The sequence below is a fragment of the Lactuca sativa genome, chromosome 8 (assembly GCF_002870075.4).
Source record: "Lactuca sativa cultivar Salinas chromosome 8, Lsat_Salinas_v11, whole genome shotgun sequence".
Lineage (NCBI taxonomy): Eukaryota > Viridiplantae > Streptophyta > Magnoliopsida > Asterales > Asteraceae > Lactuca > Lactuca sativa.
The window spans coordinates 125811444-125838718 of record NC_056630.2 but is presented as its reverse complement, the minus strand read 5'-3'; the positions used below and the strand labels follow the sequence as shown (position 1 = coordinate 125838718).

Sequence of the window (27275 nt, the reverse complement as noted above, 5' to 3'; positions counted from 1 at the left end):
TTTTTTTTGTCCGACAAAAGATAGAAAAAGCAAGTGATTTAACAAAATTATTCTAAAAAGACTAGATGATATAAAAATATGTTTCATTATTCTAGTTAGGGTTTTTGTCATAAAAGCTCCTAATTTTACAAAAAAAAAAAAAAAAAAACGGTTATGCTCAAAGTCGTTTTTTTTGCCACAGATGTCTCTACTACCGAAAAATTGGTTCACTTTTGCCCCTTAGCCAAAATTTACCTTCTTGGGTCAGTCACCTTTGTTATAGAAACTCTTATATTTACTTATCACCTCCATCACCACACTTTTCCACCACCATCGCCTTTTGCCACCAACACCACCATCAACCACACACAAACCACCACCACCACTATTGTCCATCATCCACCATCACCACCACTACCATCCATCATCCACCACCACCCAACGCCACCCTTATCCCTCCATCACAGAAACCCATCATCACACCACCATCATCTTCTCCACTCAAACACACATACTGAAACACAAACATACACACATTCAAGTAAGAATTCAGAACTCAAAGAAGATTTCAAAACAACTCAAACAAGGAAATGATTTTCAGAACTAAAGACAATTTAGAACTCAAACACAATTCAGAACTAAAACAAGAAGAATTCAAACACAATTCAGAAATCAAACAATATTTTGGAAACGAGACTTTGGATCAAAGCAAACCCTAAACCCCTTCTTTTTTTCATCGTCTTCTCCGGCCGTTGCTTATCCATTACCATATACACATGCCTAAAATCGATAACCCAATACCATAAGCCACCACACAAACACCTTAACAACACCATTAACCTCCATTACAACCACTTTTCACCAACCTCCACCAACCTTCAATAATCGACATTTCAGCTACCATTGTCTTCTCCCTACCCTGTTCATGGACACAAAGACTTCCAGTCATCGCCATAGCCCCTTCTAGTTAAATCGAAGAGGGTATGGTGCGATTCAAATCAGAAAGAGAAAGGGATAAGGGTGCGATTGAAATCTATTGTTGTTACATACCTGCGTGAGGGAGAAAGAAACACGAACACGAATCAGAGTTCTTCCGATGGAGGCAGCTAGGATTTCGTCTGTTGGAGGCGGATATGGGTTCATCTGATGGAGGATGCTAGGGTTTCATCTGGGGGGTTGGTGGTGAAGGCAGATAGGGTGTTGGAGATGATGACCATCGGAGGTCATGAAGGCATGTAGCTAGGGTTACACAAGAGAATAAAGTTGTGATTTTTGGGTGATTGTAATGGTGAAGTGGTAGAGGGTGTTGAAGACACCGTGAGAGATGGGAGGGGATGTTGTCGGAGACAAGCATGAATGTGGTGGTGGTGGTGGTGATGATGCCTGGCGTTGGTGGTGGTGAGCAGCCACCAAGTTTTTGTTAAGAAGGATCAAGTGAATAGATGACCGGCTACCTGGTTACCTGGTGTTAACCTGATAAAAAGCCATAAGTGATAAAATTTGCTCAAATGTTAGGCATTAATGAACATAAATTTGTCCTTTGGGTATAACCAACTATTTTGTGTTCTAGTTTTTAATAAAAAGTTAAAACCGATAACCCCTCATTCCATATTTCCATATTTGGTTTCATCACTTGTTAATTTTCTGTTGCAATTGGTTCTTCTACTACTAGGACAGGGTTCAGCAAAACCCCCCGTCGTCACTGTAGGGTAAGAAAAGGAGAATGTCAATTATGTTATCTTCTTCACCTCTGCTTTCGTCAAGAACTCCAACCCTAATCCTGAAGCTACACAATCATTTCAGTTCTGAAGTGAACCCATCAATTCGTTTTCTCTTGTCTACAGGTAAACTCCATTACTCTTTACCCTTTTCCATTCCCAATTCCTTCCTTGTTCATTTCTTCAATTCCCCTTATAGGTCTACATAGCAAAAGCATCAAGAACAAAGATTCATACGTTGCCTTATCAGTAAACGGCAATCTATCAACAACACATACAACCAATTCGAGAAAAAAACATAAAAAACCACCGCCCCTTTTAAGCGAGGGAAGAGACGATGACGATAGTTTAGGGATTGTTTGTCCTGGCTGTGGAGTTTTTATGCAAGATAACGACCCAACTTTACCTGGGTATTATCAGAAAAAGAAGGCCGAAGTTACAGATGTGCTCGATGACATTGAACGTGAATTAGACGACAGTGATGAAGGTGATGAAGGGGAAGGTGAATTAGAGAGTGAAAATGACGACGATTTAGATGATGAATTGGAAATTGAAGATGAACTCGATTGGGATTCCGATTGGGAACCTGATTTCGAAGATGATGAGGACGATTTGAGTAAAGAGCTTGATGGGTTTACAGCTCCGGGAGTGGGATACGGGAACATCACAGAGGAAGTACTCGAAAAGGGGAAGAAGAAACGGGTGTCAAAATCGGAAAGAAAAAAGATAGCTCGTGAAGCTCAGGTGGAAAAAGAAGAGGTAACAGTTTGTGCAAGATGCCATTCCTTAAGGAACTACGGACAGGTCAAGAATCAAAACGTGGAGAATCTGATTCCGGATTTCGATTTCGACAAATTGATTTCCACCCGATTGATGAAACCCACCGGAAACGCCGATTCCACAGTTGTAATCATGGTAGTGGACTGTGTCGATTTCGATGGCTCGTTCCCAAAACGAGCTGCTAAATCTTTGTTTGACTCATTACAAGGTCAAGAAGGTTTCAAGAGTAGTAAAAAGTTACCGAAACTGGTGCTTGTAGCAACAAAGGTCGATCTTTTACCATCTCAAATTTCTCCAACTAGATTGGACCGTTGGGTTCGACACCGTGCCAAGGCTCAAGGTGCACCGAGGTTAAACGGGGTTTATTTGGTTAGTTCAAGAAAAGATTTAGGTGTTAGAAATTTATTAACTTTTGTTAAGGATTTGGCTGGACCTCGGGGACATGTATGGGTGATTGGAGCTCAAAATGCGGGTAAATCGACTTTGATCAATGCACTTGCTAAGAAAGGAGGCGTAAAAGTTTCAAAACTTACCGAAGCCGCAGTTCCCGGGACCACGCTTGGGATTTTAAGGATCGGAGGGATATTATCAGCAAAAGCGAAAATGTACGACACACCGGGTCTCTTGCATCCGTATTTGATGTCCATGAGATTGAATCGAGAGGAGCAAAAAATGGTTGAGATACGAAAGGAATTACGTCCACGAACATATAGAATTAAGGCAAGTACGCATATTGTCTTATGCACTTGTCGTCGTCCGATCTGGTTCTATATAACCCTAGAATCAGATCGGACGACTGTCTATGCACTAGTTGGATCTGGTCCAACCGGTGCATAGAATGTGATGGTTTCTGACGAAAGATTTTTTTTTTTTTTTTTTTTTTTTTTTGCAGCAAGGTCAGGCAATACATGTTGGTGGTTTGATGAGACTAGACCTAAATCATGCATCGGTGCAGACGATTTATGTGACGGTTTGGGCGTCGCCAAATGTTTCGCTACATCTTGGTAAGATTGAAAATGCCGACGAGACTTGGAACAAGCATGCTGGTGTTAGATTGCAGGTAAAACATGAATAGGATTGCATATTTAGATTTTTGAGTAAAATACATTTTAGGTTCCTGATTTTTGTTATTTGCAGCCGCCTATAGGTGCAGATCGTGTGTGTGAATTAGGGAAGTGGGAAGCGAGGGAAGTGAAGGTGTCGGGGACAAGTTGGGATGTGAACAGTGTTGATTTAGCAGCTGCAGGGATTGGTTGGTTGTCATTGGGGTTGAAAGGGGAAGCAAGTTTGAGTTTGTGGACTTTTGATGGGATTGAGATAACGACTCGTGATCCTTTGGTACTTGATCGTGCACGGTTTCTTGAAAGGCCTGGTTTTTTGCTGCCAAAGGCTATATCGGAGGCTGTTGCCAACCAAAATAAAGTCGAACCTCAAAATGAAGATGTGCTACTGTGATCTTTCATCTTTGTTTTGTGCTTAATGCTTATGTAAATGCTTGTTCTTTAGGTTAACATTGATAGTGTTCATTGTTGCCTTGCAATTTTCTGGACAAGTATGTGAGTTGTCTCTATCCATATAGGAGCAGATTTAGCATATGTTACTAATGAAATTGATTGTTCGATATCTTTAGTGCTGAATAGCTTTGATGTTGTTGTTGTTGTTGTTTCTTTTTTGGATCATTCATAGTTGTTGTACATCTGATTTGTTCTCGTAGACTCGATTGATGATATTCTTGTTAGATGGAATGTGCACAATTAATGAAAAAAAAAAAAAAAACAGAAACAAACAACAAAATATATTTACAGAATTGAATGTATATATCAGTAAACGTATTTGAGTCTTGAGAGCTACAAACAAGAAAATATATAGATTTAGTCCTGCCGTAGTAGTGTCTTAATATAGAAATTGTCTGGGAAATCTTTCCAGAGGATATAAGTATAACAACTGAATTCAAGTGAATCTTAAATTTGTCAATGGTCTATGCTCTCATGATTGCAAAAACGAAAGAAAAGAAAATGCAGTGTCTCATGAACAACATTCAAATCTTCAAATCTATCAATTGGTCGACTTTATATAGGCTTCAATATGATAGTTACTAGTTGTCAAATTACAACCCCCAAATCTATTAATTGATCGGGTTTACATAGGCTTTCAATATAACAGTTATAAATGGTCAAACTAACGATAACTTTCAAAACCAAAATTAACTGCCAATCAGTTAAAATCCCAAGGCTGGACAGTATGGGCTTGGTGAGTTTGGCGCACACCGGGCCGGCCCCTCGGCTTGCCGAGCTCGGCTCGGTATCTCGGTGAGTAAATGATGAGTTTGACTATGTTGAGTGGACCAATGGGGTGGTTGGCAACGGCTACTTCCATTTAATTTTTTTAAAAACCTCCTATAATACTACAACCCTTAACCATTTTAACTCATCAAAATCAATTTACAACTCATATACATTTTCGCAAAACGCCGTCTTCGTCATCTTCATCGGGCATGTTTGATGCCTTGCTCGAAACGACCATAGAGGTCATTTAGGAGGCGGAGTTGGAACAGACGATCGATCAACTACAACAAGAAAATATAGAGAATGCATGCCGGAGGAAGAGAAGATACATACAAAGATTTCAAGAGATGGCTAATGAGCGACTCATGCAAGATTACTTTGTGGATGACGCCATGTTTAAAGGATATTATTTTCATCGATGGTTCCGTGTGCATCAATCTCCGTTTTTGCGTATTGTCAACGACGTCACGACAACGTATCCATTTTTTCAACAACGTCGAGATGCTAGAGGTACAATTGGTTTTACTCCTATACAAAAATGCACCGTTGCACTTCATCAATTAACGTATGCCACTTGCCCCGATGCACTAGAGGAGAACCTTAGGATGTCCGAACGTACTACGCGAACTAGCCTTCACAATTTTTGCAAGTATGTCATGAGATTATATGGTCCACGATATCTATGCAAACCTACTTGTAGTGACATCCAACAATTGTATGCTCATCACTCAAATGTGCACGACTTTCTTGGAATGTTGGGAAACCTAGATTGCCTCCACCGGGCATGGGGTTATTGTCCGAATGCCCATAAAGGGCAATACACCTGAGGCGATCATGGTTATCTAACCGTTATACTTAAAGCAGTGGCCTAACATGATATGTGGATATGACATGCATTTTTTGGCTCATCTGACTCCCTCAATGACATTAATGTTCTTAACATGTCACCGTTACTTGATGACATGTATAACGGGACTGCACCCGACTCATCCTTTCAAGCTGGAACGTCGTACATGAACGTGTATTATCTTTTGGGTGAGATCTATCCGGAGCGTGCTTGTTTTGTGAAGTCATGTCTTGTCCAAATGATCACAAAAGATTGAAGTTTAAGAGAGTTCAAGAGAAATCGAGAAAGGATGTTGAACGAGCATTTGGAGCTATGAAAAAACGTTGGCATATTCTTAAATATCCTGTGCCTTATATGGATGAGAAGAAAATGAGTGAGATGATGTATACTTATATCATATTGCATAATATGAATCTCGAAGAGAATGATGAATCTCAAAGAAAAGGAAATGCAATATGTGGGTATAACGAAAATAAGATTGTTCCACTGACACAAACTTTTGAAGTTGGAAGCGTGAAGTACATGTCGATGAGGGAAATAGTTCATGATATTGAGACGCATCATGTTCTTCGTAGGGACTTGACAAAACATATTTGAAACGTCGACCACATCAATCTTAACGCGGAACTAGTCGATGATTTGGAATGTCAATTTTCCGATGAAGATGTCCTTTAGGTCTATCTAGGTTTGGTTTTAGTTTCTATGTTTTTTATTTAAATTCTATTTTTTTGGGTGTGTTTGTTGTATTTTTGAATTTCTATGTTTTTATTTTAAGTTTACTGAATTGTTAGTTTTTTTTATTTTTTTTATTTTTATTTTTTTTATAATGTTATGTTTGAAATATTTATTTTGTATATTAAAAAAATGCAACACGACAAGTGTGACAACCTGTACCTAGCAAATGACAATTTTTTGCTAAAGGGTGGCAAGTGTAACGTGACACCTACATGGACCGTGACAACTGTGACACCACATCCACTAGCCTAATTAACATATGTTCAATTAATTAACAAAATTAATTTGAGATTTAAGAAGAGCCTAAGGCTCAAGGTTCTATCATTGTCCATTAAATGTGTATTAACCCAAGCCTAATCCATGCCTCATTGGCTAACCTAACACCACCGTCTCAACTTAAATGCTTTTGTCTCTTACTTAATCAATTTTTATATAGTTTATTCACGAGCTTATAAGCCACTAAAAGTTCTATTTCCTTCCGATATGGGACAAAGTTACCACAATAACCGATATGTTCTATTCAAACAAAATAATACCCGAAAGTGAAACAAGAAAAAAATTAAGAGAATTTTGATATTTAAACCAGTTAGGCGAAATATGACATGTATTTGAAAAGATGTATAAACTACCACATATCATATCTAAATATAGGTCCATTATTACCATTGTGTTAGAGAACTTAGCTATATCAACTCTAAAAATGTGACCGCACACACAGATAATGTCAATAAAGAATATTTAGTAGTATTCCACTACAAAAACTATTTACATTATTAAGAATAAACATTTATCCCTTAATCATCAACATAAAACACACTATTAAATATCCTATGAGGCTATGAGTAAGCATACATATGTGTTTGTGTTGCTTCGATTCTTCAAAAACTAATTTGCCTAATACATGTGTGTTTGTGTTGCTTCGATTCTTCAAAAACTAATTTGCCTAGTGAACCTAGACCATGGATCGACGTTATTGCTTGGTTTCCACCGCATGGTGATTGTTGTGTTGACTTTAAGCTTATTTTTCTATGTTGTGAAGATAACTTTCTCTTTATAGAGGGATTTTGTCAAAAGATAAACTATATTTTCTTCCGACTCTATATAAATAATTCCATTTTTAGTAAGTCTCTTGTTGTTTTATGTTTACCCTTGATATCTTTAGACTTGTTATTGTGATTTGTGCTCTTGTTATAGTAGTCACACAATCACTATGAATCCAAATGGGAGTGACAAGCTTAGGCCATATAGGAATACCTTATAAAAAGCTTTTAAGCTACTAGATTTCTTCAACAACTTTGTTTATAGCTACAAATTTTGCTTCCATAGTAAAATGGGTATTCATAACTTGCGTAAATGATTTCCAAGAAACAATAACTCCATTAAGTATGAATAAATAGCCACTAATGGACTTACTTTCAGAAGTGTTTGAAATCCAGTTTGTATAACAAACTCCTTCTATCACACGAGGATATTTTGTGTAATGGCAATGCAACCCATAGTTCATTGTATGTTTCAAGTGTTTAAGAACCCTAACTAAAGCATACCAATGATCTTTCCCGAGATTGTGAGAGTACCGACTCAATTTACTCACACTATATGCCAAATATGGTATTATGCAATTCTTTATATGCATCAAACTTCCAATAACTTGAGTATACTCTAGCTGAGCTACACTATCACCTAATTTTTTCTTAAGATGACAAGAATGATCAAATGGGGGTAGCAACAAGTTTGTCTTGTCCAAACTTTCTAAGGACCTTTCATATATGATGGGATTATGTAAGAGTATAACCTTAGAGGTTCTACTAAAATTTACATCGACTACTTTGATATCCATATCAAAAGACGACTGTAACATTTTCTTGGTTTGGTTGATGAGATCTAACAAAATTCCCATAATAAGCATATCGTTCATATATAAGCATATATAACTCTGATACTATTAATATTAAAAGAGGCTTGTAACATTTTCTTGGTTTGGTTGATGGTATCTAACGAAATTCTCATAATAAACATGTTGTTCATATATAAGCATATGATAACATAGACATTCTTGTACAACTTGGCATAAACACATTTATCACACTTATTTATTCTAAATTCATTTTATGAAAATGTATTATCAAACTTCTAATTTCATTGTTTTGGAGCCTTTTCATATTTAAATTTATTCATCTAATTCACCATTCAAGAATAAAATTTTCACATTTATTTGATATATTTTCAAAATTATAAATAGTTATTGCTATAATGTCTTTATCTGTAACATTCATAAAATTTTAAAATATCATATATATTCTTCTTAAACATCAAAATATCATATATGTCCTTAAATATCAAAATATCATATATACTCCTCTTAAGCATCAAAATATCAATGTTAATATCTAAAATATTCTCTATGTACAAAATGAAGTATTCAACAACAAAAACAAAACAATACATACATTAAGTGGAGAAGGCTGAAGATAAGCATTTTGTTTGTCAAAAAAACAATATTCGTAGACGTTCCATTATTATAGAAATATGATAATTTTTTAATTATTATAATAGATCTAAGATATAAAAATGATTATAAACTATCAAAAACATTGTAAAAAAAAGATTTAGACAAATAGTATGATATTTTGAAGGTTTATAAAGGATAAATATGATATTAAAAAATTAAGTTAGATAAATATAATATTTTAATGTTTAAGAAAGACATATATCAAATCCTCCCAATTTTTTTTATCCATTAATCATATAGTTAGAATTGTAGGTTAACATTTTCAAATAAACCGATTTAGGAGGTTTTATGAATCTCGAATACACCTTGGACAAGTGTTGACAAATTTCCACTTTAGTTAATTTTTATAATTTTAGTAATTTGAAGAAAAACTTATGACTTAGGAATCTTTGTATGCATAGAAATTAAACCAACTGAAACCAAACCACTTACATGACAAAAAAAAAAGGGAGAAAACAGATTCTTGAATTACTTCTTCTCCATTTAGTTTCCCTGGCTGGTTGAAACAGCATATATGAGTATGAACAAGGCTAGGTGGTAGAGATACAAAGAGAATTAAAACCTTGCTCTATACAGAAACTTACAATAAACATACAAGACAACAACTACCTACTACAGTTTTTGTGAATTATATATGTATACATGCAGAACTGAAAAAGCTAATTAATTAAGCAAGGCCAGAGAAACCTGGAAAACTAATTACATTCACTGTGATTGTTGGCCTAAGCGACTTCACTGCCTTTTCTTGGATACTTGGCTTCTGCTTCCAAACCTAATTATAAACACAGGTTAGAAGTTACTCAGTTAGAACCAAAAGTAGTGACATTATCTGCATGATAATTGTCTAAGTGTGTGCATCCATACTTACTATTCATGGGCATTTGCTTGTAAGCATTTGGGGAAAATGCGTTTGCTGTTTCCATTTCAGAAGAAAGGAGGAACTGTTCGTACTGTGCTTCCATGGATAATATGTCTTCATCGGTGTCAATGGAATCAGGAAGCATATCAGCAATGTCACTGCTATCGTAAGCATCTGGTGTGTATGTGTTTCCAAAGAAACCATCTTCACCCTGCTGTTGGCTGAGCCAGTAGTCATGAAACCAAGTTGAAGTCGTCACCAGTTGCCACCACTCTGGGGAGAAATCCTCCACCTGACGAACAGCAGCAGGGACGAACAATGGCGCATCTGGGTTAAGTGTAGATCGTCGTTGTGAAACCAATGCCATTTCTACTTTCCAATGAAGTTTTTTTCACCCACAACGATTTCACGAATATATAGGAAGTTACCTGGTAAATGAAAAACGCATAAGTTGAATAAACCGGGTCAATCAGTCAACCGAAACGAAATTAGATTTCATACACAGTAAAGTTGTAACAAATCACTTAACGTAACATCATTACAAGTACAAATTTCAACAATCGAAGACCAAAATCCGACGATTTTCCATGTCAATCAGTCAACCAAATAGTCCAAATCATTTAATGATGGGTTTCGAGACAAAAAAAAAGTAAATAAATAATCTCAGGAATTGATCAATCGATCATTACAAAGATATGTCATGCTTGATATGAAACAGAAGACATTTGAATAAACTTTATGAACGAAACAGAAAACATTTGAATAAACTTTATGAACGAAGATCAAAATCCGATAATTTTCCAAGTCAATTGGTCAACCGTCAACCAAATAGTCTAAATCAACTTTAAAATCATTTTCGTGGCAAAAACTGTGAAGTCAAAGTAGATCTCACATTCTCTGATCAAAATTTTAGGTCATAATCCATGATTCTACTTAAAAGTCGAGCATATAGAATTAAGGCCACGATGATGATCGAAGATCAAAGTCCGTTGATTCTCCAACTCAATCAGTTCCAAACATAAACACATACTATGGAACCTTGGAACAATTTCGAAATTAGTTTTAATTTGAATAGACTCAAATATATGATGAAAGATTCAAATTCGAGCGAGTCAAAGTAACAGCGATTATACCTTTTAAGATTTGGAGCAAAAATATCTGAAAGTAAAACTCTACGATCCAGAGAATTTCGTAGCAGTCTGATCGAAGCGTGGTGGTATTTATAGCAAATGCATCCGGAGGTTCGGGTACATCCGAGCCTAAGGTTCGAACCTAACCAATAGTCAAGGTTCAACAATCAAACAGGCAAACGCGTCTCATAATTTACCGTGTGTCGAGTCTCTAAAATCTAAATTAAATTCATGGAAGTGATGGCATGGTGCGCGGTACCCACTCGATTGATGATAATGAGGAAAGGGACGGATGGGATGACGTGACTTGGTTTGATCTGACGGTTAAGATTTGTTAAATGATGAGATGTGAGTTGGCTTGTGGGGTCCACAGTTAGGCGCTCGATGTGGCCTCTCTCATAATCCGCGTTCTGCACATGGTTCCGACTGATTATTGTTGAAAATGATGGATATTTTGGAAACTTATCACTTTATGTATTATTTTTAATTTTTTTATAAATGACTACTCTACTCTTTGATTAAAAATTAGTAAAACCATATAATACTATTTTTAAAATAAATGACAAACAAACAGTTGTTATTTGTTAACTATCATTTGAATTTTTTCACTAAATATTCCACAAATAAATTTCAAAAACAAAATGTTTATGTCTTATTCTTATAAGAGCCCCCAATAAATTGTTTTCATTATTTACAAAACATCCTACCGACTATCTTGGCACTATAATCTATTATTGAGATAATAACTTAAAAAGATAATATATTTTTCGATTTTTACATATTTGGTCAATGAGTTTTTTTTTTTTTTTTTTTTTTTTAATCCATATTCACCTCTTCAACTTATTATATTGTACACATTTAATCATTATGACTAGTTAGTCCAGGTTAGTTGGAAAAAATGACTTAATACAATAATATATTTCTTATTTGTACACATTTAGTTCATAATATTTTTGTACACATTTAGTCCTTAATATTTTTTATTTCATAAAAAGTCATTTTTATTTTTGTACCCATTCAATACTTATGAATGATTTCTATAAGTTTTTCTCATGACATGTTACGCGAGACAATCAGTGATGAGTACACATTTAGTCCTTAATATTTTTGTACACATTTAGTCTTTAATATATTTGTAAACATTTAGTCTTTAATATATTTCTACACATTTAGTCCTTAATATTTTTTGTTTTAAAATAAATCATTTTTATTTTTGTACAAATTCAGTACTTATGAATGATTTTTTAAACTTTTTCTCATGACATCCTACGCGGGACAATCAGTGATGAGGTGTTTGGAGCTGTTGATGCTTATGTCCATCGCGATATCGACTGATTGGTTGCATAAGTCTTGTGTTATGAACATCGTAACTTCTTCATACGATATCAGATTTTAACGATCTTTATATCCATATGTTAATTTTTATGAGTCTACTACAATTTGCATCAAGATTACTCCTGTTAAAATGTAATATATTTTTTACTTATGATTTTATAAAAGAACATCCATACATGCATTCATAAAAAACGTATGGATATAAAGATCGTAAGTAAAAATATATTACTTTTTAACGAGAGTAATTTAAACAAAACCAAGTAGTCGAGATCGTAATGGACATAAACATCAAAAGTCTTAAAACACCTCATTAATGATTGTCTCATATAGGATGTCGTGAGAAATACCTAAAGAAATCACTCATAAGTACCGAATGAGTACAAAAACAGAAATGACTTATTTTGCAACAAAAAAATATGAATGACTAAATGTGTACAAAAATATTAAGAACTAAATGTGTGCAAAGTGAGAAATATATTACCCTAGTAAGTTATTTTTACCGACTAACCTGAAGCAACCGGTAATAAGGACTGAATGCGCATAATTTAACAAGTTGAAGGGTAATGTGGACGAAAAAAAATCTCAATGACCAAATGTGTACAAATCGAAAAATATATTACCATTTTAAGTCATTATCCCTTTATTATTACTAACCAAAAACATAAGCATGTACAAAACCTCTTATTATCTCCTAAGGAGCAGGCTACTGAGATACACTAACAACCTTCTTAACCACGAGCTTGAATATGTTAGTGGGGATTAGGTAAATTATCTTATTAACCTAATAATCTATCATTCCTAGGAATTTGTAGAGCCACTTAGAATCCTTAAATTCTTTTGTCAATCTATTCATTCATAGGTTTCAACACTATCGTATAATGTGAGTATCCATGAATATTCCCTTATCGACCAATAAAAAAACAATATATTTATAGAGAAATATACTTGCATAATCAAACAAAAAAAATCAAAATTTATAGACAAATATACACTAGGTCCGATATGTAAGCGTCCACCAAGGCAGTCTTGCATCCCCATCGGCATTGGTGGTCTAATCAACTCACGAGTTTTCAAAAAATCCGACTAGCATATTGTCCTAGACCGGCAAAAAAACATACGCCAATGCACCCCATCTTGTATCTGGCAAGACATTTCGTCCGAGATCAATGCAAAGATACATGGGTTTAAAGTCAAACCCTGATATAACCCAGTCTCTCTACCGAGAACAACTATGCTTCACCTGAGCTAAAGTCCGGACACATGTCAACACAAACTGTACATACCACAAATAGCCATGACAAATCTCCCCTGACTTCTATAGATTCCAAGGTCCTCCAAATCGAATTATGGTGTGCACTATAATATGTATTCTGATGCTCAATAAACACCGTATGGTTAACCATGTATCTTTTTCTATTAGGCATCTAAGAGAGAAAAATGGATTGCCCCCATCCTTGACCTCTAAAGTACGCTCTCATAGTTTTATGGTATAACTTAATGCAATGATACTTATATAGTTGCCACAACTTTAGACATCACCCTTGTTTTTATGAAATTGGGACGACAATATTGTGAATTATCCACTTCTTTCGCACGATTAACCACCCTTTATGCTTCTGTCTTTGAGAGTAGAAGCAAAATCCTCACATTAATTACCCAATTTGAATGTTGAAAAGGGGTTCCATTGTGCAAGTTCAAGTGCAAATTATGGTCCATATTAACTAACCCAATTCGAATGTTGAAACGGTGTTCCATTGTGCGAGTTTGAGTGCAAATTAAGGTTCAATATGGATGCAAATCCTCATATTGATTGTACATTTTGTGCTCTTATATGTTATAAATTAAAGAGAATTAAGTTGTATGAACTAAATGAGGCCATCTAGATCAGGGTGTCAAATCAAATTGCAAAACCAGACAAATCAGGTGGTCACTCTTATGACAAATCAATGTCAGATTCATTTCTACTTAAAAAAATTAAGGCAGATGGAAAGAGTTAAAAGTGATGTAGAAATTAACCAAATTAGCAATAGCATATCCCCACTAAATTTAATAAAAAACTACACGTGTTGACAGTCTTTAATAGCATCATTACAGATATCAGATTCAGTATCACCACATTCAGAAGCAGAGCTATCGTCCATCATCTCCTTCTCTGGAGAATCAGGTTGCATTTGCACACACTCAGCAACCGAGTCAGAAAGCAAGTTGTTATTTTCAGAATCCTGATGACTCCTATTCGATGGTGTCAACTCCCCTTTCTTCACAACATTAAACACAATCCCATTACACATCATCTCCGGCTGCAAAAGATCACCTTCAGCCACCATGATGCTTCTATGAACTCTGCTATTCATATCCCTCTGATCCGATTCCAATTCCGGCGGAATCACCCTCAAGTTCTTCACTCTGGAATCAAAATCCAAGTTCTGGACAAAATCAACAAACTGATCAGCTGAAGCTGTCCTCATCAAGGGTCCACCGGATCTTGTCCAAGTATTCAACTCTGCAGTCTCTGATTCGCTGTCACTTCCGTCATGGTGCCGCCAGTTCCTGCCGCCATGGGGGAGAGGGGAAACAATGTCTGCAAGGTCTTCTAGTGATCCTGTTGAGTTCTCACGTGCCATGCAACTCCATGAAGGGATTCTTTTTGATGCATTAAACCGGGGATGAGAAGCTGAAGCTGCTCTTTCTGCACTTCTTTTAAGTCTACGCATGTGGTTTAGAATGGCAACACATTCATCAAGAACAAGCTCGATACCACAATTGGCTTTAATGGCTGAAAGCTTCTCCCATGTGCATCTTCTTCCTTGGTTTGCAGCTTTCTGAAGCTCCAAGTGAGAAAGGTTTTGTATGATCTTTGAGTACTGGATGACACAATTAAGTCGGTTATTTCTTTTCTTTTTTGACTTAATGGGTTAAGGACAAATAGGTAAAGTGGTATTTTGTCCGGTTCAAGTAAAAGAGAAACAATGTAAGGTATCAAACGGAAAAAGCCCATAAGTCTAAGGTATCAAAATGTAAACTTATTATAGATATCAAATATGTACCTGAGCTAAGGTGGCAGGCATAACAATGGTGACGTCACCCTCCCATTCTTGAGCAAATAGCTTTGCAAGTCCTCCTAAGGGAAAACCAAGTTCCAAGACTTGGTTGCATCTGTATTTCACCTCCATTTCGACTAGATGAGCAAGCTACAGGGGGTTGATTAAACTGTTAGAACTGTAAACTGTATTTGAAGTGACAGATTGATGACATGGACATACCTTTGCAGCAAAGTTGCCTCCATAAGCTCGCACACATTCTTTCAGTCTCAACAGGGGAGAAATATGAGGATTCGCTTGACTAACAATGAAATGATTTACATTGAAGAGTTCTTTTAACTGGATCATGGGTAAATCCATCTCCAAGCTACCATCTCTCCATCTGCGAGTAGTACTGGCATTAGCTTCTTCAGGGCCCCAATGAAATGGGGGGTGATAAGGAACAATTTCTCCACTTCTATCTTTTGCCATGAGTTCTTGAGCTTCAAAGAGACCAGGAAAAGCACAAGACGCAGTAACTGCACTCCATATAACTACATGAGGTGAAGTCAGGTAGTTAAGACATCTTGGAGGTTCATGTTTTCTTGGAGAACATACTGTTATTCCAAGAACACGACCTGTCATGTCATAAGCTTCTTGAAATGTAAGATTATTTGTCAAGTTTCTTAATAGAACTTGTAATCGTCTAATGTCATGAACTGCTCCCATTGTCATAACCCTTTTAAAAATATTAAAAATTCCACCCATTTGGTCCAAAAACTGCAACGAATGCAGTGAATCTTCAAAGAAACTCTGAAGCTCTGGCCAGGATCTGGTGGCGACAACAGCACATATAAGGGATCCAACACTAGACCCTGCAATTATTCTGGGTAAAAGCTTGTGTTCTACTAATGTTTTCACTACACCAACATGAAAAGCTCCGAGAGAAGCACCTCCACTCAGAAGCAAAGCTGTTCTTCCAAAAGCATGACGTGTTTCATGCATGAAAGCAAGTTTCTCCTCCAAAAGAATCTCCTCACAATCAGAATCACAAACCATTCTCAATTGTGTCGAGACTTCATCGATGTATTCTTTTATAAGCTTTGGAACTTGATGTCTACACTTGTGAAGCTCTGGATTGCACATGTTACCAAGGTTTCTGACAAGGTCAGCTCGCATATAAAATACAATATCTCTAAGACAACCCTCTTCACGGCGGTGCTTGAGTTCTTGAAGTTTGTTCCTCACAAGTTCTTCATCATAAAGATTGCATTCGTTTGTTCTAGGAGTTTCTTTATCCAGCATCTTAGCAGCATGAGCCCATTCTTCATATGTTACTGCAGCCCTCATCATGTTCCTCCAGAATTTCCTCCTGTATGCAATCTCAGCCCTTGTTTTGACATTAGTGCACCGTTTAAGTAAGAATGCCATTAGTGTTACCATCAGTAGTATCCCTTGCGGGTTGCGTGGATGGAACCATGAGATCACAGGGATAACGGTGGAAGAAACATATGCCCTGATGCAACGAAAGTAATGAAGCAGCAGATGAGAGAGATGATGCCTCAAGTGTGAGATTGACTTGAAGAATAGAACTTTGAAAGCAATAGTCCGGCCAAGGGTTGTTGAAGGTCCGATTGAGAACGCATCAACATTGGCCTCATTACTTATATGATCCATCCTCTGAGCACAATACTTTATAGCGATACGTGTTCTATTAACAGCCCAAATAATCCAGATTTGAATCTTTTCTAAATCGAAGTCTGTCGCAACTGACAGAAATGATATCGAATGCACAGCAATTAATCATGGATAGCTGACCTAGAACCACCACGATTTTCTAGAATCTCATCTCGTGGCGACTGGTGAAGTAAATTACTCCCCAGATCGTCAGAAAAATGAAACCATGGTCCACGAAAAATCCAATATAGAAAACCTGCAATATACACAAAAAAGAGATGAAATTTTGATGAGATCTCCGGACTCCTGGAATGAAAAATGACTCTCTAAGCAGCTTTCAGAAGTCCTACGCGAAAATTCAAATTCAAATTCAAAAAAAGTTGAGAAGTGTGAAAGCACACAAGCTGGTAGGAGACTGATGGCGGATTAAATTGAATGGAATCGACTGTACGCGGCCATAAACGTTGGTAAGAGGACGATAGGATGATGAAGATAAGAGTAGAGTAGCGGTCACGACGAGGTATAACGTGTCATCTGTTGATTCAAGTGTGTATTCATATTATTCAATTCTATATTGGGAAGGTGATTGCAGAAGATATAAAGAAGAGATTTTAATTGCGGATAAGATGAAGATATGCATCAACAATCAACATGACTTGACTTGTAGTAGTATCAGATAACGAAGTGTTGGTAAAGGAAGGGGATGGGTTTTGAACTTGTGGCTGTGGCGGTTGAAGTTGAAATTAGGGTTCTGAACGGGACTCCTCTGACGGATTTGGGGAAAAGGGAAGGATTATTGGCGCCACTTGTGTGCTCGGCTGTTTGAATCTTATCCTGTTCTAAGATAGAGACCCACCGTTGTTTTAACTTTTAACTTAGGCCATCCGTTATACCCACCACATACCACATATGTGGTGGGTGCCACATCATCACCACATTTCACTACCACATACATTGGGTACTTACCACTAAACACACCACTCCACCTCATTTTTTTATTTAAATTTAATTCAAAAATACATTAAAAACATTTTTTAATACTATTTTTCCATTAAATTAAATTACCAAATTACATTAAATAAAAACTAAATTAATGGAAATTAAAAACTAAAATAAAAATAACAATCAAAATAAAAATTACATTAGTTAATTTAAAAAAAAAAAAAAAAAAAAAACCATTAAAAAACTAAAAATTCCAACCATACATAAAATAAACTACCCCCTACGCCTACGTCGGGCTCGAACCGACTCTTTCATTGCTAGAAAAAGTTCCAAGTCTTCGCCCTCAAGGTCGTCCGCTTTCATTTTCAAGATTTCCATGTCGGTTTTTGTTTGAAGTGTCTCTTGTGCCTCTTGAAATGATGTTTGTGCTTCGATCATTTTTTGTTCCATCCGAGTCATCACCTCGGCCTTCGTTTCCTGAAGCTGCACATATCGATCAAATTTATCGCCGAACATATCCATAACACTAGAATTCGAAGATGTTGACGCCGCTTTTTTTGCTTTATTTCTTCCAACGGGCCGAGGAAGAGGTTGGTCGGTTTCAAGATCTATCGGATCGTCGTTGATGTCGATGTGTGTTCGGCCGTCCGATTGTTGAGAAGCTCCATCGGGGTTTCTCGAACGCTTTGAACCGGAAGATTGGGAACTTCCTTCCGTTTGCTCTTTCCATTTTGGGGAGTCTTTCAATTTTAGCCACGGCTTCATATACGAAAAAGCTTTGCGTGTAGGCGTTGTTTTTTCATATTGGTCCATGGCCGCCTTTAAAACATCAAAATCGTTCGAGCCGCTTTTGCATATGTTTAGGAGATTGTTGTAGATTCCTCCAAAATCGGTGCATTTTAATCGAATATCTCGCCATTTCGACGTAATTTGATCGGCATTTCGAGCTTCACTTTCCATTAACTCGTAAAAAATAGCTCGGACTTTTTCCCAAAAACTTCCGTACGTCTGGCTATCTCCTACAATTGGATCTTCGGAAGCCGCCACCCATGCCTCGGCTAACTTTTCTTCTTCTTCTTTTGTCCATGGGACCCTTTCTTGGTTGGTAGTGGGTCGGGCCGGTTTTTTTCCTTTTTTCTTTTTTGGTTGAGGTGGTGGTGAAGGTTGCGTTTCCGGAACAAAATCCGGCGAAAGTGGTGGTTGTGAGCTTGGTGGTTGTTGTTGTGACGATTGTTGTTGTAGTTGTTGTAGTTGTTGGAATTGTTGAAATTGTTGGTATTGTTGTTGCATTTGTTGTTGTTGGAAAGCCGGAAAAGGTTGATATTGTTGTTGGAAAAGTGGTGTTTGTTGGATAAGGGAACCACTTTGAAGTAGATTGATAAAACCGCCTTGAGGTGACTCCATCGTCGGGAATTGTCGAGGTGTTGTGTCTAACGCAAAAGCGTTATCGGGTTTGCGATTTCGGTAGTTTGGAGGGGTATTTTGGTTGGGATCCATAATTTTTGGTTGTGAAGATGTAGTGTGTAGTTTGTGTATAGAGAAAGAAAAGAATAGTGTAAAAAATAAGGAGTTAAAATATGGTATTTATAGGTAAATAAATTATTTATTTATTTATTTATTTTTTTTTTTACAATTTAGCCGTTTAACAACGGCTACTAAAACGGATACAAATCAACGGCTACAAGAAAGAAACGAATTCATTGGGCGTTTGGGTTCGTTGTCCGGGCCACGGATGGCCACGACCACGAGCCACCACGAACCACCGGGGTGGTGTGCACGGCCGTGGTTCGTGGCCAAGTAGACCACGGACCGATTCGTGCAATGTATACCGGATGCTCTTATAAGAATATAATTATAACAATTTTTGATATCTAACATCAATAATTAAACTAGTGAAAAGTTGAAACCCTTACGAATCAATCAGGTTTGAAATAGTTTAGTGTAAGAAAATTATAATATCCATATTTTATGATTGATATTTGTATTTTTTTTTTGTTAATTATTTGTTGTTTTCTAATTTTCTCTTCTACAAACAATAACCTCGAGAAAAAAAAAAGAGGCAAATGATTCAGCCAGCCAGTTATCAATAGGCAAAAAAAAGGTAAAAAAGGAAAATTTAGTATTTATAAGATAGCGTTTGGTGCTAGTACAAGATAGGATCGGATGAAACAGAACTAAACAAAGTATTCGTTTGGCGTTTGGGAAGGATGGAACTGAACTGGACAGACCGAATCATCAAAATTTCTATTAGAAACAATGCTTGTAACATATTCAAGATAATCAAATTTCATTGTAATAAATTATAATGACCACTTAAAAATTATCCATAAAAAGATTAAAAAAAACATTGATATACTCCACATTGGGGATGTAAGGTTGTAAATGAAATACTTTTTTTTTTCATGTGAGGCGCTAAAACCATTAATGTCAGAAAGATATAATTTAAGTTCATTCGCATTGTTACTTTGATATTAACGACAAGAACAATTAACTAAAAAAATACATTAAAAATTATAATTGATTCAAAGACTATAAAGATACAGAGAAATGGGTTCATTCCCATTGTTATTTTGATATTAACAATAAGAACAACTAATTAAAAAAATACATTAAAAAAAGATAAATTGAGTCAAAGAGTAGAAAGATACAGAAAAAATGGGTGTAACGGTGAAGGAGACTAGGAGAAAATAATAGGAAGAAATAGATTTTAGGGGTATTTTAGTCTTTGTTTTAGCCGTCCAAACTTGTTCCACCCTTTTAGGTGGGACGGAAATTTTGAATAGGGATGGCAAAAAAACCCGAACCCGATGGGGAAACCCGAAACCCGATTATTTCGGGTCGGGTAACAGGTCGTTATCGGGTTATCCTCGCCCCGACTCGACCCGCCTCGATTATATATATATATATATATATATATATATATATATATATATATATATATATATGTTAATGGCATGCATCAAAGATAAAATACTTACTGTGGAAAATCTTTTTAGTTATTAACAATCCGGTGTGAACGATCATTTTTTATGTTTTGACGTATTACATTAAAATTAAATAAAATAATTTTTAATATAACGTCGATTTAATTTTATTAAAGTGATTCATCATATTTTTAATTTAAAAGGGAGACTAGAACACATATTTTTTATAAGACATCGGGGTACCCTAAAACGGAATAAAGTTTTCGTTATGAATTGTTGTAAACCCGATAAGAAACCCGAAACCCGACTGGAAAACCCGAACCCATTGGGGCGCCCCGATAAGAAACCCGAAAGATATCGGGGCGGGTTTGGGAAACCATGCCCCGCCCCGTTGCCATTCCTAATTTTGAATTTTAGTCCCATTTGACCAAGTCTTTGTTCCATCTAGTCCTTGTCCCATCTATGTCAAACACTATCTTCAACATTTTTGTTCCGTTCAGTCCTGACCAGTTCCATGTACCTAACGTTGTCTAATTGGTCTTAGGGACTAAAAGTGTCAAAGTGAGCAAAAAAATATAACAAAAATATGAAACATAAGAAATTTATTATTTTTAAGACCATTGGGCAAAAAAACAAAAAAATAAAAATTTAGTACTCATAATTGATCTTAGAGACTAAAAATATCAAAATTGAAGAAAAAGTATGATAAAAATGTTAAACATAAGAAATTTACTATTTTTGAGGTTATTGAAAGTTAAATATATATTTAATAGATAGTGTCCACATTTGATTAATATATTTTAATCAATTTTTATTAGAAGTTAATCTCAGGATTAATTTCAAGATTTCTTATCCTAATTTTGTTAATCTAAAGATAATGTCTCAAAAGATAAATGACATCTAAGTGGGAGACAAAGAAAGAGGTATTGCTAAATGAAATGTCAATTTTATTAGACGTTGATTAAGTATGTTAAGATCAAGTTGTCCTCATGTGTTTTGCAATGTTTTAAAAACCGGTTTTTTAGTTGAACCGGTATGGCGATCGGTTCCCGGTTTAACCGGTTCGACCGCCGGTTCAACCGGTTTCTATAATTTCATTTTTTTTTATTTATCTACACATATATTATTACATAAGTCATGAATTTGTCGTCTACAAGTTCAAACATTAAAATACACATAAAAATAAGTTGTAGATCAGTATAAATACATTAAAACAACACATAACTATAAGTTTTACATCAATTCACATACGTCAAAAAGAAAATAAAGTATAATACCGAAACAAAATACAGTTTGAATGAATACAAATGCATCAAAAAACATCATACCATTTACCATATGTTTTTATTTAGAAAAATCTAAATAGATGTAAAAAAGTCCACATTATTATTGAATATGTTTTCTTCCATGTATTTTTATTTTGTTTAACCGGTTCAACCGGTTTATTTTGACCGGTTCAACCGGTTTTTTATAAAAACCGGCCGGTTCAATTCGGTTCAGAAATTGATATAAAACCAGTGATAGTTGAACCGCTCTCTTCTCCGGTTCCTGGTTCGACCGGCCGGTTCAAACTGGTTTTTAAAACACTGGTGTTTTGGAAGCTAGGACCGAAAATGAAAGCAAAGTATCTCATTTATTTGAGTTTATTCGACAAATGATCAGAACTTTTCGACAAATGATAAGAATTTAGGGTTACTTTGGAAAAAATGATCACAAAAATAAGGAATTCGGAAAAAGACCACAGGTTCCGCAGAGGGGTTCTAAGGAACCATGAACACCTCTGCGGATCTTTTTTTTTTTTTTTTTCGTTTTTCCATTTTTTTAATCTTTGTTTTCGTTTATTAATATTTTTTTTTAATCACATAAGGTATTATGCAATGTTTTAAAAACCGGTTTGAACCGGTTGGTCGGACCAGGTACCGGGAGAGGGAACGGTTCAACTATCATCGGTTTTACATTGATTTCTGAATCGGATTGAACCGACCGAGTTTTTAAAAAAAATCCGGTTGAACCAGTCAAAATAAACCGGTTAAACAAAAAAAAAAAAACCATTTACATAATAAACTTTGGTAATTTTTTTCAAATCTATTTAGTTTTCTCTAAATAAAAACATTTGGTAAATGTTATAATTTTTTTTGATGCGTTTGTAAAACACTAAAAATTATATGGATTGATGTAAAACACTAAAAATTATTGTTATGTATTATTTTAATGTATTTGGATTCATATAAAACTTATTTTTATGTGTATTTTTTATGTTTGAACTTGTAAACATCAAATTCATAATTTATATATGTATGATTGTATGTATATGTAGGAAAATAGAAAAAAAAACATGAAAAATATAGAAACCGGTTCACCCGACGGTCGAACCGGTTAAACCGGTCATCATACCGGTTCAACTAAAAAATCGGTTTTTAAAACATTGGTATTATGTGATTATTATGTAAAAAAAATTGTTTTCGTTTTTCGTTTTCCTTATTTAATTACCCATTTAAAAAAGTTGTGTGTTTAATAAAAATTATACAAATATTCCATGTTTTTTTATAAAATAACACACACCGATATTCTGAATAATAAACATACTTTAAGTAGGTTACAAAACATACTTTAGAAAATATAAACATACAACCTTCATAATAAACGTACTTTGAAATAAACTTCACTCATTCAAATCGAACCATTGAAACTTTGATTTGTTACAACCTTCATAATAAACATACTTTGAAATAAACTTTATTCATTCAAATCAAACCACGGAAACTTTGATCTGCAGAAGTCCAGGTATGGAGTTTTTGACACATCACTTAGCCACGTAAGAACGATTTTATGCGGATTTGCAGATCAGTTATAGAATTGTTTTCTGCGGATTAATGTACACCTTTATACAACTGTTAGGAAATACGCAAAACGGTTTTCTGCGGATCAGTGTACACCTCTGCATAACTGTTAGGGAATACACATAATTGTTTTCTGCGGATCAGTGTACACCTGTAACGCCTGTGTTTCGGGCTTGCCACTTCTAGCAATATAATAGTCTAGGTTAACCTTTGTAACCCGTTTTGAAATAATAAAAGTGTATTATTTGAGTATTATGTGTTTTGTGCTTAATTGCTTAATTATGTGGTTTGATTAATTAAGAATAAAAATAAGCGTCAAAATTTAAGTGTAAAATAAACTTAATATCTTTGGTTAATGTTGTAGTAATTGAAACGAGGTTTCCGAATATATATAGAACGCCAAATCTGACTTCGTATGAGGAAGTTATGATTTATCGAAGTTCCGGCTTAGCGATATACAGCCTGTTTTACTCGATTTGAGATCGAGCGGTTGTTAGCCGAAGCAATCTAAATGAGAATCGAAGATCTCATTGTTGGTATTGAAACGATAAAAAAGTTAGGCGAGAACGGACGTCAAACGAAGAAGTTATGAATTTATAACGAAAGTTTCTGTCCCGGCCTATTAAAAATAATTAATAAAAATAAAGTCAAAATTAGCCGACGGAGTCTAAACGAAAGTCGTAGAGCATGGTCTCACCTTCGCGTGGATATAAAGAACGTTGAAAACGGAGTTCGTATGAAGAAGTTATGAATTTCCGAAGTTTATTAATCATTTTATATTTATTTTTAATTCAAAATCGGAAGCATTATCCGAAGCCGAGTCACCGGTGTGATCCGGAGTACGCCCCGCGTACGAGGTTACGCTACCGCGTACTCAGCATAGTGTCGACACTTCGGATGACGCATGCAATGACGATTTCGGACGCGTACGCGCTGCGTACGCCTGTACGCCCCGCGTACTCCGAGGCTCCAGCCTCTATATAAAGGATCCGAAGACAGCCTTCTTTGTTGTTCATTTTCTTCTCTTCTCTCTAGTCTTTTGCATCGTTTTTCGTGCCGAAGCTATCCCGAAGTCCCGGTATCATACTCTAGCCCCGAGGCAAGTCCCGAGATCCCGAAGATCCCGAAAAGTGCGGTTCCCGAGTCGAAGCTCTGCCCGCGAGAAGTTCGATTTTCGAGGAGATCTTCCAGATCTGCTGAGGAATACTACTTCTATAAGCCGTAGTGCTGTCCGATCGTCTTCTGATCAAGTGAGTGTGTAGTTATTTCTTCTAATACAATAATACGAAGTATTTTATATAAAAATACGTGCTATGTGTATATATTTGGTTGTGTTATGTGTGAATGAGTATTCACTCTCTTCTATCTTATAGATCTGCTTATTTCTTTATGAGATACGTGTTATGTGTGTGTGTGCCTCATCTGTTATGTGATATATGTGTTGATTAAAGCATGCTATACAGGTTTTCTTTAAACTATGTATACAAATGCATATTTTTATCTACTAATATGTTGGGTAGAACATGGGTAGACAGTTGGTGTGTAATAAACAGATGAGAGGCCTCGTTGTTGTTTGATTGAGTCATCTAGCGGAGTTTAGATGACGACCACTGGCTATTCTAGACAGTCTTGTGGAAACATTAGTAGGTTCGCCACCTGTAGGTGTTAATGAACTTGGGTGTTCATTCGCTGTACTCCATCCCCCTCATGGTTGCCTTATTTGACTTATATTGCTGAGGTACCCCCGAAGCATGTGTTGTCGCCCCGATGAAATATTCTTAGACTAGGTCCCTTATGTTAGTTGTTTTAGGGACATTAAAGTGAGAATAACGGGAATGGGTAATTGGGTTATTGTTGGTTGGTGAAAATTAAATATGATATTTATTGTGGGTTGAAAACCCTATATGCTCACCAGGCTCCCAAGCCTGACCCACTCAGTTTTAAATTGTATTACAGGTAGTGGCGGAAGGGCATGAGATGGATGAACCATCAAGTTGTTTTGTTTACAAGTATGCATATGTTTATATTTGTTATATGACTTGTAATGTATTCGTTTATGCTTATTGGTCTGTATCGGAACATGACACCCCGAGTTTTGATTATAATGAAAATACATTTCTTTTATGAAATGCTTCGGTAAACAATGTTTTATCATGTTTTGTTTTTGGGAACAAATTCCGCAACTCTTTCAAATCAAAAGGATTTACTCTGAAAATATTTAAAAGCATAAATGAAAATCGGTCTTTTCTGGCCGAGATTTTGGGGATGTCGCAGTTGGTATCAGAGCATTAGTTTAAGCGAACTAGGAATTTGTAGGATTTCTAGACTTAAACTTAGAATGCTAAGTGAAGTTTTGAGATGTGTGTCTGTTGTGATTTAGACACGAGCACTAGTTTATTTTAGGAAAGTTGCCTAAAATGCTTTATGTGCTAAATGTTATATGTTGCCATATATGATATTATTTGTTCGGATCTATGGTCTGTTGCCGACCGGATCTAGAAACCTTATGTGTGTAGGATTCTAAGCGTACGTCTACGATATTAGAACTAGCATGTAAACGTTTCGGAGTGATAAGGATGATTTGAATATCTATCATGATTGAGGATCTAATTTCACCTTATTCGGTGTAGATCAAAATGGTGAGAACAAGAAGTGGAGTTGGAAATGCTGACGAAAACAGGAATCAACCACCAGTGATTGAGCCAATACCTGTCGTAGCAGCAGCACCTGAGCCAATAACCATGGCTGGTGTGCAATTGATGATTCAGACGATGTTGGATCGTCAGATGGATGAAACTAGACGGTTGCTTCAACAAAATCATGAAGAACTGTCGATTCGTGTGGAAGAGCCTGAACTGAATGAAGGGCACTCGGAAGGTGGAAACTTCAGTGGGTCTGTTGGTCCAGCTAACCCACCGATAGTTAGGCAAGATAACCATGATGGAAGGAATGATGGAATGGGATGTAAGTACAAGGACTTTTTGACTTGTAAACCATCGACCTTCAATGGAAAGGAGGATCCGATTGGGGTTATGGATTGGATCTCCGAAATGGAGCTAGCCTTCATGACGTGTGGCTGCAGAGGTAAGTTGCAAACTATCTATGCCGTGCGTCAATTCCGAGGTGGAGCTGTTCGTTGGTGGAACACTCTAGGGAAGACCTTAAGCCCTAATGAGCCACTGCAATTGTCATGGGCAGAGTTCTTGGTGCAGTTCAAGCGCAAGTTCTGCTCGACTCAAAATCTGTTGGAGTTGGAGAATAAGTTTTTGACATTGACGAAGGGTAGCATGTCAGTGGATGAGTACACCGATAACTTCACCGATAAGATGGAGTTTGCCTTGCGTATCGTTCCAGACGAGCTGACAAAGGTGGATCGGTATGCGAAGGGACTTCCATGGGAGTACGAGGTGCCGGTACGTCAGGCACTTACTCTAGAGGCAGCTATCTGGGCTGCCAAGTCTGTGGAGAACATGATCAAAGGGAGAACCACCGTCAAGGTTGAGGTTGGTGAGAAAAGGAAGTTTGAAGGAACATCTGGTTCCAGTAAGAAGAGTAAATTTTCGAAATTTGATTCGAAAAAGTTTGGAGGAAAAGGAGGCGAAGCAAAGTGGTGTGATAAGTGTAGGAAAAAGCACTTTGGGAAATGTAGCGAGGATGTGACCTGCTACAAGTGTGGAAAGGTTGGACATTTTGCC

The 27275-nt window shown here is 36.2% G+C and overlaps 4 protein-coding genes across 5 annotated transcripts; 1 reads left to right on the top strand and 3 right to left on the bottom strand.

Annotated features, from left to right (window-relative positions):
- The first annotated feature begins 1590 nt into the window (after positions 1-1590).
- On the top strand, positions 1591-4100 carry LOC111889236 (GTP-binding protein BRASSINAZOLE INSENSITIVE PALE GREEN 2, chloroplastic). Its single transcript, XM_023885371.2, has 4 exons — positions 1591-1823; positions 1897-3197; positions 3370-3537; positions 3615-4100. Exons 1-4 carry the CDS (start codon positions 1703-1705, stop codon positions 3930-3932), a joined length of 1908 nt encoding a protein of 635 aa, XP_023741139.1. The 5' UTR covers positions 1591-1702; the 3' UTR covers positions 3933-4100.
- Positions 4101-9313: 5213 nt separating this feature from the next.
- LOC111889243 (protein EARLY RESPONSIVE TO DEHYDRATION 15) lies at positions 9314-11002 on the bottom strand. Its single transcript, XM_023885379.3, has 3 exons — positions 10846-11002; positions 9722-10140; positions 9314-9625 (listed from the first exon to the last, which is right to left on the bottom strand). Exons 2-3 carry the CDS (start codon positions 10077-10079, stop codon positions 9576-9578), a joined length of 408 nt encoding a protein of 135 aa, XP_023741147.1. The 5' UTR covers positions 10080-10140; positions 10846-11002; the 3' UTR covers positions 9314-9575.
- Positions 11003-14188: 3186 nt separating this feature from the next.
- Positions 14189-17692, bottom strand: LOC111889252 (triacylglycerol lipase SDP1). Of its 2 annotated transcripts, none has more exons than XM_023885387.3 (4): positions 17225-17692; positions 15441-17130; positions 15225-15368; positions 14189-15041 (listed from the first exon to the last, which is right to left on the bottom strand). In XM_023885387.3, exons 2-4 carry the CDS (start codon positions 16872-16874, stop codon positions 14235-14237), a joined length of 2385 nt encoding a protein of 794 aa, XP_023741155.1. In that variant the 5' UTR covers positions 16875-17130; positions 17225-17692; the 3' UTR covers positions 14189-14234. The 2 variants fall into 2 exon arrangements, with proteins under 2 accessions (XP_023741155.1, XP_023741156.1); XM_023885388.3 differs by having other exon boundaries at positions 17276-17692.
- A 397-nt stretch (positions 17693-18089) lies between these two features.
- On the bottom strand, positions 18090-18776 carry LOC111889230 (uncharacterized). The gene has a single exon (XM_023885365.2). The coding sequence runs from the start codon at positions 18774-18776 to the stop codon at positions 18090-18092; it is 687 nt and encodes a 228-aa protein (XP_023741133.2).
- Between the last annotated feature and the right edge of the window lie 8499 nt (positions 18777-27275).

Bases quoted from the DNA above. Each gene is read 5' to 3' on its own strand.
- LOC111889236 (XM_023885371.2), top strand. From the start codon at position 1,703: ATGTCAATTATGTTATCTTCTTCACCTCTGCTTTCGTCAAGAACTCCA. The intron at 3,198-3,369 runs GCAAGTACGCAT...TTTTTTTTGCAG, and splicing joins CACGAACATATAGAATTAAG to CAAGGTCAGGCAATACATGT. The intron at 3,538-3,614 runs GTAAAACATGAA...TGTTATTTGCAG, and splicing joins ATGCTGGTGTTAGATTGCAG to CCGCCTATAGGTGCAGATCG.
- LOC111889243 (XM_023885379.3), bottom strand. From the start codon at position 10,079: ATGGCATTGGTTTCACAACGACGATCTACACTTAACCCAGATGCGCCA. The intron at 9,626-9,721 runs GTAAGTATGGAT...GTTTATAATTAG, and splicing joins CAAGCAAATGCCCATGAATA to GTTTGGAAGCAGAAGCCAAG.
- LOC111889252 (XM_023885387.3), bottom strand. From the start codon at position 16,874: ATGGATCATATAAGTAATGAGGCCAATGTTGATGCGTTCTCAATCGGA. The intron at 15,369-15,440 runs GTATGTCCATGT...AACCCCCTGTAG, and splicing joins GAGGCAACTTTGCTGCAAAG to CTTGCTCATCTAGTCGAAAT. The intron at 15,042-15,224 runs GTACATATTTGA...TGTGTCATCCAG, and splicing joins TGCCTGCCACCTTAGCTCAG to TACTCAAAGATCATACAAAA.
- LOC111889230 (XM_023885365.2), bottom strand. From the start codon at position 18,776: ATGGAAAGTGAAGCTCGAAATGCCGATCAAATTACGTCGAAATGGCGA.